We start from the raw sequence: 15144 nt of genomic DNA, 5'->3' as shown, positions 1-15144 counted from the left end.
TTACCTACAGATATTTAGGACATGTCATCTTTCCTATTCTGAAATAATCTCAGTTTTGGTGTGCCTAGGCAGAAATAGGTATTGTTTCCTGTAGTAATAATACCCAGAGGATTTATATTTTTAAAGACAAGAGCACAGTATACAATAAAATATGAAATTTACATAGCATAATATTGTTATTTAGCTAATCTGTTAATATACATATATTTTTAATATTGTGTATCAGCCGGGCATATTTTAAATTTGAATTTAATATTCTAAATGATTTTATAAATGGTTCAGAATGATGACAGAAAAAACTGCTTTTCTAAGTACAAAATATAATGCATACATTTTTTAACACAAGTGTGGAAAATGCTTTAATTCTGATCATTGTTTTTTAAATAGTAAACTCTCATCATATTTAAAGTGAATGATCCTTTTACTCTTTATATAATTGAAGATTTATCAATTTAATTTTATCCTTTCTCTGATAAAAATATAAATAATATAGTTTTTCTAACACAAGATAACTTTATAGGGACAATCATTGTTGATAATCTAAATATATTTCACTAAAGTTGTTCATTCTTTCTCTGGAATTTGTATCTTTCATCGCTTTGCATTAAAAAAGGTATTATTTTATTAATGATTTTAATTTTCTATTTTCATCTGTATCATAGTATCTGGAAACAGCAATGTGTATTTTCAAGAAAATCTGTACTGTTTTCAGTTCTCCTTTGTAGAGAGACCCCATTTATCAGGACCTGTGGCCTATCTTGAACAAGTTTATCCTTTGAAATTTCTCTTTCAGGAAAAAAATATCAAGATAATCCAGAGAACCATTCCACAGGACTTGTGCTTGAGAGCTTTTTACTTTAGCATCAATCACTTCATAACAGAAATGCTACCTTGCATAGTAAAAGCTATTTACTCTCAAGACAAATGGAAAATAGAATATTAGGATATGTATATACACAAATATATTATAAAGTTTCATTATTGCTTTCTCATCCAGATTGTTAAAATCTTTATGAAGTGTTGAATGAAGATGAAAAGAGTATTAATCTTAACATTTAATATTATTATTTCAATGTAAAACAACTTCCTTTGTTTTAGGTTACTTTACCATATGGTTGTTGTTATAAAATAAAAATTTTCTTTGTAATTTATTAATGACTTGTTAAAGAATGTTTTCTATGTTACTTAATAAAAATTATTAAGTGATAGCTTAGTGGGAGAGTGTATGTTTTAGGCAATCTTCTGTAAAACCCTAATCCTCAAGATAATTTTGAGAGTTGTCTGTGTTTATATTGTGAAGTAAAGTGAACTTCTGGCAAGAATCCAGTTAATTTTTATCAATGTAGGTAGACTGACCAGATAACATTCTTCAAATACTCTCCTCTGATTCCCACTGAATGCCTATTTTGTATTTCTATGCCTATTTTGTATTTCTATGCAACTCATGCTCAGAAAAATTGTTATAGGTACCCATTTCAACAAGTCAAAGAAAGAGATATATAGGGATTGAACCAACATATCCATATAAGAAAACTATGTATACACGAAGCTGCATTCTTTTGTAATATACTGCATGAATTTAAAGTACAGAAGTAGGTCTTGACCGAATAATGTGATATACATGCCTCCCATAGACATTGGAAAAGAATTAATATAGATTTGCTTCGAGGCCCTGAACATACTGACAGAGATTCCATCTATGTGGTATCTGTCATTCCTCCCCTAAGATGTTAGTCATTAAGTTGAGATGACAGCTACTTTCCTTAAGTATTTCAGGATCTAAACAAAAATACCTAGAGATAAAATAACACACCTGAGTATGAGTAATTTCTGAAAGGTGCATTGTTTATTATTGATTAGTCTTTTTCTCTCTCTTCTACTTCTGTAGCAGTTATATGCTGCCCAGCTAGCTGCAATGCAGGTGTCTCCAGGAGGAAAGCTCCCAGGCATACCCCAAGGCAACCTTGGTGCTGCTGTATCTCCTACCAGCATCCATACAGACAAGAGCACAAACAGCCCGCCACCCAAAAGCAAGGTACCCTTTTGAAGCTTCCTATGTTGCCACCTAAGAGTTTTGCTTTTCATTCAGTGGTATTTGTTGAATGTCTATTATCTATTATATGACAGCAAACTGTGTACATGGAGGTAAGAGTCTAGCAGAAGTAATAAGTATTCATGTATATTTACATAAACGCACTGAGTAATTCATTTGTTCAATTAATCAGCAAACACATGCAGACAACTATAATAAAAATGTGATAAATAAATTATACAATAATTTATCAGATAAGTATTCTATGCCCAAGGGACTTACAGTCTTATAAAGTAGAAACATATAAAAATAGCCAACTAGCTGTATTCAATGATGAGAAATAATACATTTTATAAAGACATAGACAGATAAGGCACATTGGAAGTTATTAGGAAGAAGAGATTAACTTCACTGAGAAGTGAAGTGTTTGCCAGAGAAAGAGGAACTGAAATAGATCTTAAAGTATGAGTAGGATTAGGACATATGGAGTGTTTTTTTAAAAATATCAATAACTGTTATAATGTGGCATGGTATAGATGTAATTTTAGATATGTCACCCATCCACTGAGATTATCATGTAAAGAAGCAAAGATAATAATAGTATTAGAAGTAAGACTATTTAGAAGCAGTGAAACACATGGAAGGAGACTGGGAAAGTTCATGTAGTGTATGTTTCAGCTTAAACAGAGAAAGAAGCAGAAAAAATTGATTCAAAATGTTTTTTATTTTAAGCCTTACATATATGATGTTGTATGAATAAATTAAGCTTTCTGTGAACAATGTAAAGGGTGACAGTTAAGTAGTATTCCATGAAACTACTCAGGAAAAATAACTGCAAATTTTTGACCATGTTAGAAAATAGGTAATGGAACACTAACAACAGTTAATTTACCCCCAAATTAATTTTTTCGGAACTATGTAGAAAATTGCTTGTGATCTCCTTTCCATGCATGGAGATGATGAAATATATCAAGAGTAACAGGGTAAGAGTAGTTACAACAGTGGAAAGGAACACAGAGAAGAGGAGTAGAGAATATCAAAAGAGAAATATATAACAGCTTATTTTTTAAAAAGTCTTTCTCCAAAAACTTGGCAACTCCTCTAGGATGTCTTTCCCAGTTACATACTATTCCAGAGGGAATTGGGAATGAAAAAGGGATCCATGGATTAGGAAAGGCCACTCCAGCATCTACCTTCCCATAACTTTCAAGTCCTTTTCTATATTATTAAGAGAAAATTACATTAAGAGTGTAACTTAACCTGGACAGAGACCTTGGACCATGATTCACAGTAATATGTGTAAATACATAGCAAAAAATATTGTACACCCTGCAGTGACATTAGAGAATACACATAAGCCACATTTAAGGTCTGTTTCGGCTGTTTAATGGACCTTGCATGTTCTGTGCTTAATGCGTGTCTAAGGTCCAGTCTGCTTTTCTTTATAATCACAGCAGCATGTAAATTTTTAAAACTCAGTAATAATTATTTATTGAACAAAATTTAATTTTAAAGCAGTGATATTTTGGTGTCTCCATGGACCAGGAGTTTTAATGTATTCCATATACAGGCTAACTTTGAGTAAAATAAATAGCTGTTACACCATAGTCCTTGTCACATGCAGATAGCTCTGTGAACTACTGTGTTCTGTTTTTATTCCCTTGATTTACTTGTGTGATTTCACATCATGTTTCATTATTATGCATTGTATTAGGATGCTTCATTTTAGGATTTTAGGATCCATAGTTCAATTTTAAATAGCTGATGGGTTAAATATTTTGTCGTTAATATCTACTCATTAAATCACTTTTATAAATAATCACAAAGCTTTTGATTCCAGTCTCATCTGTTTATGCTTTTATTCATTTATCTATTCATTCATTCATTCATTCAACCAGCCATGCAAATGCTTATTGAGCAATTTCTACAATTATACTTTTGTAGGTAATCCTGGCAAGTACAAAAGTGATCTAAAATTTTGCTTTGCTGCTATTAGGAGTCTTCTTTATGAATTATATGGTTCTATATTCTCATAGAGCACTATAAACTCTGTGCAGAGGAGGCCAGTTATTTTAGTAATGTTAAAATTCTGCCACATCTTATGATTTTATATACCTCTATTTATTTAATATTAGTAAAAAATAATTAATATTAGTTAATTTAATATTAGTGAAAGAGTAGATTATGTTTCTATTGTTATATATAATTTAAAATATATTTTGTCTTTTATCTTTGAAGTTCAGTTATTTTTTGAAATTAGCCTTCATGAGTTTTCTGTCATATAAAGTTTAAGAAAAAAAGCAGGTATTATATTTCCTTCCATCTGCAATTGTAAAATATGTAAAGTTTAACAAAGTCTCTCTTTATAAATGACAGTGACAATATAATAAAAATATGTCCTTCCCTTGCTCATTGTCCTCCACCATAGTCTACAACCAATTTTATTGTCAGAAAAGATTTCTTTATGTGCTTATGTTAATTTAACTCTGCAGTAAAATATAGTGAATTAAGAATAGCCACAGCAACAAGTATCATGCACTTTAATGAAGAACATAGCAAAAAAAAAAAAAAAACAAAAAAAAAACAACTAGCAGTAAATAAAGAACACCCATTACAATATAGGAATTTACTTTCTTGTTGCATAGAATTGACATTTACACATAGCATAGTAAACATTTTGACTTCACAGAGCTATTTCATTCACGTATAATAGCTATCATTTATTATCATTTATTTTTATAAACAATCAATTTTTAGAGGCTCAGGGTATTTGCTGTGTGTTTTATTGGCAAATTTCATGTTTATCTTACTATAAAATAGAATTATTTTATTTAAGGACTTTGTGTTTTCTACATACCTACCTGGCATAAACCAAATTGATGGTTTAGAATAAAAGATTTGCTGTTTAGGGCAATGAAATCATAAGTCGTAGCCAGGCAATGATGTAAGGATAATGATCTTATTGACGGCTGTCAAAATTCATACTGTGTTCTGAGTTTTACTGGCTGCCCGTCTTCCTGGGTGTGCCTTTGCCTTTGAGTCACAACTCCAGAGAAGGACACAAACAAAACTTATTTGCAATTTGCAAAAAATGGAAGGGGGGAATCAAAAGGAGGGGGCTCCAAAAGACTGTAAAATTGTACAGCATGAGTCCTCTGATGCATGCTGTTTTCAATCTGCTGTGTGCCAGTTGGAGGCTCAGGGAGTGTGTGCGCGCAAGAGAAAGGATAATGCTGAGAAATGATAGAGTGGCTGTGACCTCCAAGCTCAGCCTGGAAATCCAAGACATTGATTTCACTTAGCATTCCTGCTGAGAAATCTGGCGGAGTTCAGTTGTAATAAAAGAACAAGATTCTGTTCTAATGGTAATGGCGTATGACAGACATATCACTTTGTCTGTCCTCAGCACCAGAGAGTACAGAATTGGAGAACGGTCACCTGACCTGCCTGTGGTGTTGTACAAGTGCTGTACTGAGCTTTGAACTGCCGACTAGGAACATAATTATTTATAATATTAAATGGTAAAGAAACCTTTAAGAGGACTCACAGTGAACTTCTAAATACTACACACAGGAATTGTATTTTGTAAATGTGGAAAACAGGAAAAGAAATCTGGTCTATTCAAAAATTTGCGTTTGAGAACAAGACAGCCTTGCTTACTGACTCACATGTCCTTAAACTTACTGTCTGTGAACTATTTGCATTAATGCCTGATATATTATCATTAGTTAATTTCTTAATGCCTTGATTTCATTAGCCATGTGCCACATGTACATTTTTATCATCTAATTTTCTTTGATAGTATGATAGAGAATTAAGACCATCAGCATGTTTTTAAAATTTCTCAGCAGTTATGATCTTTCTAAATACATGGACACTTGTCTCCTTATCAGTCATTTAAATTTTCTCCTCTGGATCCCATTCCACAATTACATTTTTTTATTGAACAACTAAAGTAAATATATTTAGCTCTTGATGGAGATTCTCCTAGCTTGTGTGTCTTCACAGCCAAGTTGATGGCTAAGGATTGGTAAATAACAGTGAATGAAAGTATAACATCATGAACTTTTGTGCACAAGAAATACTATGTAGAAAAGTTTACAAACAATCCTGCCCTGAAAATAAGGAAAAATAATTTAATGTATAATTGAGTAATATTTGGAGCTTGAATCCCATATATAATAATGTTGTTTTGAGTTGCTCAAATGCCTAACAAGTATTTAAATTTGTTGTCAGTAATTCTGGATGGACCAATATATTTTGTATATAGCAACTTTCATATTTGTACCACATATTGTCTATTAAAAGATATTTTGCAAATTTTTTTGCCATGTTGTAAGATCCTAGAAATCCTTTGATTTATGATAGTAAGTGATCTTTTCATACATTTGTTTTCTAATAAATTATTCTAAAAAATAGAGCCAATATCATGTTTAAAGTAAATCAGAAGAAATGTATGCTATTTCATACAAGACTCCCATAATTGTTAGTTTTGAATAGCTTTATAATTTTATGTTATCAAATCTTCCTATGTCCATAGCTGTGCTAAACATCTGAACTTCAATTTTTAAGTGATTTACTATTGTAAGAGTATAACCACCCCTTGGGAAAATTTGAAGGGCAACTTGTAAATCTACTGAATACCTCTTGGTATTCGATGGAAACCTATATATTGCCTGCAGCAACTAAGAACAGCTAGTGTGAAAAGCTGATGACATGAGAGAATTCCTGGGTGCTTTTCTTTTAACCTTGCTGTGACCCTAGTCATACCCCTAGTCACAGTTGTGTCTCTATCAATGGCACGAACACACAGATTGTCCAAATCAATTTTTTTGTTCTTTTCAAATACTTCTGGCAGTGATGTTCCCATTTGCTCAGCAGTAGCACCTGGGAGTTATGACAAGGAAAAGAAATGTTTCTCTGACAAGCCAGAAATGGCCCCAACAAGCTGACCAGACACAATCAGATTGTTTCTGCTGCAATATCCTTATAAATATTGCTTCAGATTCAAGAGGAAGAGGTGGAACTTTTTGTTATCTGATCCACTTTCACAGGCACAGTAATGAAGATATTTTCTGACTTGGTGGCCAGTGTTTGTCTTAGTAGTTACTATCAGGCACCTATTTTATGCTGTAATGGACCAATCAAATAGTTTCATGCTATCATGATATGGATATCAAACATATCCATATACTCTGATCTTTAGGGTAGATTTTTGTAGTTTAATACTGTGAGTTACAAACTGGTATATATACAAGATTATTTAATGATATGCTGGGAGTGTGGGAAATCAGAGGATAATCAACATTCAAATCTGTTCTAACAGATTTGGGAAATGAAGACATTTTTAGTAACTTGAGACAATGTTTTATAATGCCAAATGGGACGAAAGGCAAAATACAAAAGCACTTATACGATATAACAACAACCAATTCTACCACCACCAACGCAAAGTATAAAGGCAAATTATATTTAGTATTATAACAGAAGCACTCTTTAAAGACAAGACATCAAGGAAATTTCCTAAGTTTGAAAAGGACTAGCAAATGCTAAGGGCACACAACCATGGTGAAAAGTTCAAAATGCTATGCTCAATATAACTTTAACTCATTTTATATTTTTCATATTTCATCTGGCCATAAAAAATGTTGAGTAGTAGTAGTTTCTAGAAGTATTATTTCCAATGTGTAGAAGTCCTTAGACTACCACTGTTTGACTTATTCTTAGAGTTTTTCAGGTCAATATCTCAAATAATCATTACTCATTGTGCAGGCTAGGATTGGTCTCTGAACACAGTGCCCCAAAGTAATCCTTAGTGCTGAAATAGTATATTAACAAAAGAGTAGCTATCATTAACCTCTGTATGTCAGTATCAAATAAAATCACTGATCCATTCTAAAACTGTTGGGCCTGATATTTTTGCAGATTCCATTTCTCCTACAACTTCAGAACAGAATGAGATTAGCTTCAGCTGATTATGACTGCATTGGAATTGGCCATTTCCTATTCTTATGCTTTAAACACTGTCTGGAAAATCAATTAAATGCTAGAATGTCTCTATTACTTTGCTGTGCATAGCTGCTTTGTGCTTTATTGAATAGCTGTTGAACATCCCCTTCTCTGTATATCCATATCTGTAAAATAACTATTTTGTGAGCCTTTGAAATGTGCTATATAGATGTGCCATACTTAAGAGGTACATTTGTTTGAGAAGAAAACACCCCATGGAGTTAAACTGTAAATATGGCCATTATCAGCATCATCATCACTTCCTGGGTGGGACATATTTACAGTGGATGTAACATAGTTGCCCTCTCATTTTAAATAAAATAGTTTTCTTTTTGTAATCCCATGTTTCTAAAGTGAAATATATTAATGAAGCGATATCAACAGAACCCCCATGATGAGGTTCCCCCTTCCCTTTTCATCTATATGCAGCTGATGGCAATCTCAGACAGGTAGGTACTTAACACAGGCTTTTCTGAGATCAGTGTTATTGTCATCATATGTCTAAAAGGTCATTTGCCAATATGTTCTTATGATGTGGAAGGGGGTTGTTGGTCTCATTTGTACCATAAAAAAAATGATAAAACAAAGAAACAGACTCATATAATCCAAGCACTAAATTAAAAGGCAAAATATACAGAGGGATTCAGGTAATGTCCTCTGAATCCCACTGGCCTAGTTTCTGGTATACTGATTTTGTTTTGACAGAAAGCTGTCTCAAACACAGCATGATGAGCCATGTTAAAGCTTTTTAATAAACTGTGGGGAAAGAAGGGGATGTTGAACATATGCCTGCATAAGAAGACCCACAGAATCATATTTTGTAAGTGAAATTTGCCCTTTAAAAATAGAGTTAACCCCAAGGAGATCCCCTGTCTAAAAAGCTGTATGTTTAAAACATTTTAATCTAAAAACCAGGCAGTCAAAACTCAATTCATTTAGGGAAGTAAGAAACAGAACTGTATAAAAGGATGTCACAGATAGGAGTGTGTCCTACAATCTCAGTGAACTAGACAGCGAAAAATGCTGAGTCATGAACATATCAGAGACAGAGAACACAGGAAGTGCACTCACCTAGGGTTAGCTAGCTTTGGGGGAATTACAATTTCCGCTTCCTAAATCATACTTCAAAAGAGTTGAAATCCTCCACTCTTTATCCTAAATTGTTGACCAATTATTTGAGCTGTTGCTAACTGACCCTTTTCATCATCTCAGGCCTCACCATTTCAATAGAGAGGAAACATGAGACAAAGAGGACAAAGAGGACAGCTCAAAATGAAATATATGTTGCTTACAGTAAATTAAAAAAAAAAATTAGGCGGTCTTTTTCACAGAGCTACTCTAATGTGTAAATTTCCTTTAAAATTGTTTCGTGTGATGGGAAAGAATGTATATGTATGCTTGCTTGTTAGATTTTCTTTGAAATTTCCTCTAGAGAGAAGAAAGATTTGTATTAATGTTTTTAAATGTTACCAAACAGAGCAGAGAGAAATCAATACAGAAATTCAACAGAGGTAGATGTGAGAGTTAAAAAACAGATAACAATTTAAACAAGACAGGTCCACACTCAGTCTTCAAAAGTTTATGATTATTTTAAAATGTGTAAGATATTTTATTTATAGAATCATGGAAGATTAAATCAGAAGAAAGCCCAGAAGTTATTCAGTTCAACGAACAGTAACTCAGTCACAGGTGACTTTGCCTCTGCCTAGATTCCTACAATGACAGGGATCCCACCACTTTCTGAGAGGGCATTATTTTATTCAGAATAACAATGTCACAGTGTTTTTATTTAAATAAAGCTGTAACCAACTTTCCAGAATTTTATCTTGTTCCATTGAACAAGAATTAACAATTCTATTTGTTAGTTCTCATTTAGTTCCCAGTGACAGAAGACTTACCCCAAACTGGGTTAAGCAAAAAGAAAGTATATTTACTTATATTAAGATGAAAAAAAAAAAATGTTCTAACTTCAGGTCTAGCTTAATCGGGAGCCCAGATAAAATCGCATAGAGTTGGTGTGTAATTATTACCTCTATTCCTTACTCTGTTCTTCTCAAAGGACTGCCTCTCTTCAGTGTTCTGTAGCACCCTGTGCTTACACCTGCCATTCATTGATTCAACATGGATTAATTTATGCCCACCATGTACCAAGTTTAGCTAAAGGCAGTAGAACTACTGCTGTGAACAAAGTTGTTCAGTCTCTTAAGACTTTTCAGTTTAATGGGAAGAGACAAACTCTAAGCAATTAAACAAATCAATAGCTTTATATTTGGTAAGTGAAAAAAATAAAACTTGGTAAAAGTTACAGAGTGCCAAGGACAAAGTACTAGGCCTTCTTGAGAAATAGCATTCAGGGAAGCCCTTTCTCTGGTTCAGTCCAGAAAAGGAAGACCTGCAGGGGTCTAAGAAAAGAATGTTCCCAAACTGGTGGATCAGCAACTGCAAAGACCCCAATCTGGGAATGAGGCTTTGAATTCAAAGTTCAGAGGAAAAGCTGGATATCTGAAATGTAGTGGACATGAGTGAGGGAGTGTGATAAGGAATGAGGTTAGGAAATGAGAAGGACCAAATTGAACAAGACTTTCTCATGTAAAGGATTTGTTTAGAATACAGTACTTCCTTTGGAACATTCTGGAATATGTGTCCTAATGACATCCTTGACATTGCTGTTGGACAGAGAAGGCAGTCTAATTTGAAAATACCTATGAATTGACCACATCAGTGTTAGACTCCCCTAGGACTGAAGGTGGAAGTGGACAGCATAGAGTGATCATACAGCATAGAGTACTTAGTGAGGGATATCATAAGGTACACAGACTGAAAGAGACAGTCACACACAGCTTAAGAAGGGCAGCAAGTAAAGGCCATCAGGATGGATTTATCCTGGCATATTTCCTGACTCTTTTTATTTTTCAGATCCCCCTACTTATCAAGGATTTTTTTTATTAATAATTTTTTTTAAAGTACAATTGGTAGTACTTGGAACCATCCATATGAAACAAATTGTAAGGCCTGTTTCTTGGAGTTATTTTTCAGCATTAGTGAGTGACCCATGAGTATTGATGTTAAAATGTTCACCTTAAAAATTATAGTTGTTATATTCTAGTGCTTATTAAGAATTTGGGGACTCCTTTATTCCTTAATGTGTTTTGAGCAGGCTAACAAGCTGTACCAAAACAAACAAACAAGCAAACAAATAACCCTATTTTCTGATTAACTTGCTCTTTGATTTTGATACCTTTTAAATTTTCAATTTTACCCATAACTTATAACCCAGTATGCTTTCAAAAGATCTTCCAATTTCAACAGACTTCCAGCTACCTTTCAAAACAAATATCACTGGAAAATGCACTCTAATCCTAAAATAACGGAAGCAGGGTAGTTTTTCAATTATGAATAGCATTGTTTTTGACCCTGGGATATTTTCGCAAACTCTCCTGAGTTGGATATTTACAGGGAACAGTTTTATTTTCATTATCTTCCTCTGCCCATCTTTTTTCTGTTTCTTCTATCATTCCTCCTTTTCCCTCTGCCTCCCTTCCTTCTTTCTTCTCTCCAGTTATAGGCTTTTTAAAAGTCACAACTCCTCTTATAAAAGCATTCAATGTCACTTATTTAAACACAAGTACATACACACAAAAAAACTTCTGCAATGTTTCTGTAAAATGTCAATAGATAAAAGAGATTATTTTCTTGTTTAATCTTTTTTTCATTATATGACTTATTTAAGCATATACTTTCATGATGCACTTAATATTCAATTTATATTACTGATATTGATTTATACACAAAGATCTCTGAATATGCCTATTGTATTATTTTCCATAAAGTGAGATTTTTTTTTAGCTATACCTTTTTCACATTTACTGATGCACATAACAATGTGGACATGACATCGCTGGCACAAAGTTCATTTAAGGAACCATAAAGACTATTTTAATCCAGAGACTGTCCAAAAAGTTCTAAGATAATGAAGTTCTCCATTATCAATAATATAGTTTCCAATTAGTGCTAATAATCAACTGAAGAACACAGACATTCTTAATTATGATTTTTAAAACAAAGAACAGAAATTGTATGACTTGATTAGTATTAAATGTGTGGGGGGAGGAAATGTCTTCAGCAGACGCTCAGTTAATGTTGCAATTTGCATGGACTGTGAATTTAGGGTCTGCTTAATATGATCAGAGGAATTTGCAAGCACATATCCTTTATTTCATATATCATATGATTTGAGAATATAGAAACACGATACATTTAAAATATAGAATGACTCCTTTATTTTTTGGAAATAGGGAATAATATTAAAACCCTTCTTTTTAACTTAGAATATTTTAAAAATTTGCTATATTAAAATAAGAATTTTGCTCATTAAGGAATACATCTAAATAAAATATCAAGAGGAAGGTAGAAATTTCCCCAAACCTGAATCGTGTACCTAAGGTTGCCATGGGAACAATGTGCCCCTTTCCCAGTCCTGAACCTTCTTATAGATAATATAATTGGATGCTTCTTAGGATTGCATACTCCCCCCTTGTGAGCTGCAGGACTTAAAATTGTATTATTGCACAGCTTTTGGCAGTTGTTACTTCCAGCAACAGACCAGCTCATTCATTGGGTGACTCTTTGAGAACCCAAGTTTAAGAAATACTGTTTATTATTTTGATTTTTCAAAGGAATAAAGGTGATGTCTCTAAAGGAAATAAAGACCAAAATTTTATTTTCAGGTTTCATATTGCCAAATTAATATGTAGGAAAACATGTATACTCAAAAACATTGAAAAACTTATTTCTCCCCCAATTATTTGTGAATACCAGAAAAGACTAATTATGTTATATATGTTTTTTCCAAAACCACAAATTGTGTGTTATTAAAGCTCTGTTGCAGTGTTTTGCAAAACCATTACCAGCTTTGGGTCTGTAGGAGACTTTCTTTTAAACTGGACCTTTCAAGAGCCAAGGAATCTTGTTTCTTCTAGTTTATTCTATAATTTGAGCTGTTATGTTTGTTGTGCAATTTTGATGACTTTTGGCAGTGTAGATATTTCATAAATGGGAGAAAAAGAAATTGAGACCAAAAATAGAAAGGATGAAATGCTGAAAAAATTCTTGTCTTGTGGTATTTCCAGTAGCACTTAAAATAACATCAGAAAAAAAATACTGTTGTGAAGTATGTTTAAAAAAGCATTATGACAGCAACAGGAATGTCCTTAAATAGGTACAGATTTGTGTTCTATACTTCTCTATGCAATTCTTTTGAGGATCAAAGTTACATTTTAAGTCAGTGGGAGCTCAATATTCAGGCCAACCCTACATGAGTATAGGGCAAGACAAGAATTTTGGGTCAAATGATGGAATTTTTAGTGCCAATTTTCATGCAAATAGTGCTGTCATTTATCTAAAATATAATGATGGTTCTGATCCAATTTTAAGAAAAGGTCTGGGTAATTTTGGTTTGGTTTGGTTTTTCTTGTCTTTTTGCATTAGCATTCATAGAGTTACACTGAGCTAGAATTCTGACCTATTACATCTGGAATTATAGTTGTGGACTTGGAAAAAATAAGCAAAGGACAGATCAGTTCTGTAAGATGGATCATATTTTAAAAATTCCTTTGTCAAATGAATTTTAAGTAGCTGACCCTTAATATGCTTTCAATAAATTGTGTATGAGATTAAATATCTGTGTCATAACAACTCAGTAATATGAAGTGAACCCTTAGTTATCACTACTTTTGATTTAATTTTTATCATATATGTGTTTGCGAAATTACAGTATTAATAGAAGATGACTTAAGATAATGTGTCTATATAGGAATCCTATTTTTAAAAAATCAGTAACATATTTTTGATCTATTATAAGATAAACTTTTGGGATATTTGTGTAGCCATATTTCTTTCTAGAATTTTGGGCATGTAAAATGAAGCATTTTGAATTTAATTAGACAAAATGAAATATTAAAGCATGTTTTTAAAATATTCTTTCAAAATGTTCTTAAGACCATTTAAGGTATAAGAACCTCGTAAAACACACAGTTAATAATATATAACTTGTGCTGAATGAGATATCTTCTGCTTAAAAGAAAATGATATGTTTCTTCACTGATTTATACAATTTTTAAAAAGTCATGTAATGAACCTCATCCATGGATAAAGTTTCTAGAGATACAGAAGATGTCAAAACATTTATTAAAATTTTTTTAGTAAACCTTTTTGAGCATCTGTGACATTTGTGCTGAGCACTATGGTAAAATAAAAAAAAAGGTAATAACACACTGTACAACGTAAGGGGGGAGGCAGATAACACACAAAATACTGGGGGCAAAGTGCCATTCAATAATAATATGGAAAAAGAAGAAATAGGAAGATAGGAGGATAAAGACATGGCTTTCCAAAGACATGAGATTTTGAATACTCTTGAAGGACAGCCTGGGCTGAGTCACAAAGGTATAAAGGATTAGGGTACATGGATTTGGACTTAATTTTGAAGAAAGAAGTAAGGCAGAATGTGATGCATTTCTAGAACTTTGTGAGTGAACTCAAGCGGAATGAAAATGCAAAGATGAAATGTCTTTTTCTTACCATAACCTTCTGTGATCTAGTTCCACCTACCTCACTAACCTAGTTTTATACTTCTGCCTTTCTCCCATGTCCCAGAAATTTATTTTCCAAATAGATCACTTCTTTTTGCTCCTGTTAGTGCCACTCTACTTCTCTAGAGTGCTGTTGCCCTCTTAATTCCATTCCCCTCCTTGTCTGGCACGTGCTGAATATTATCTCTCTCAACAATCACGTCTATAAAGAACTGGTTGTTCCATGACATGTGACCCCACTGCACAAGCACATGCTCTAAAAGCATATGAGTAAACACTTTATAACGCTTTGGTTCACTTGTCTTCCTTTTAGTGACTGAATGTCCCTTGAGGGCAGGGAAGGATCATATCTTATTCATACTGGGCACCAGGCACAGTACTTGGCCTGTAATCATTGCTGTGTTTCTTTTAGAAAAATGAGCAATCAAAGGTCAGTGGCTCACATCATTGGAGGATAATCTCTATTCAACATGAGCAAAATATGCTTGTACCTAGGATAAGTTGTACTATGTA

At 33.1% G+C, this 15144-nt stretch overlaps 1 protein-coding gene across 12 annotated transcripts in view; it reads left to right on the top strand.

Moving 5' to 3' along the window:
• The window catches only part of Sox5 (SRY-box transcription factor 5), a 967314-nt gene that overhangs the window by 891968 nt on the left and 60202 nt on the right, over positions 1–15144 (top strand). For all 12 annotated transcript variants that reach the window (XM_076854205.1, XM_076854204.1, XM_076854203.1 and 9 more), the window contains one exon: positions 1889–2035. In XM_076854205.1, coding sequence (XP_076710320.1) covers positions 1889–2035 — 147 coding nt within the window. The remainder of the gene's footprint in view (positions 1–1888; positions 2036–15144) is intronic.

This window comes from Callospermophilus lateralis, chromosome 4 (genome assembly GCF_048772815.1).
Source record: "Callospermophilus lateralis isolate mCalLat2 chromosome 4, mCalLat2.hap1, whole genome shotgun sequence".
Classification (NCBI taxonomy): Eukaryota; Metazoa; Chordata; class Mammalia; order Rodentia; family Sciuridae; genus Callospermophilus; species Callospermophilus lateralis.
The sequence above is the reverse complement of the archived record's forward strand: the minus strand, read 5'-3'. Positions and strand labels throughout refer to the sequence as shown.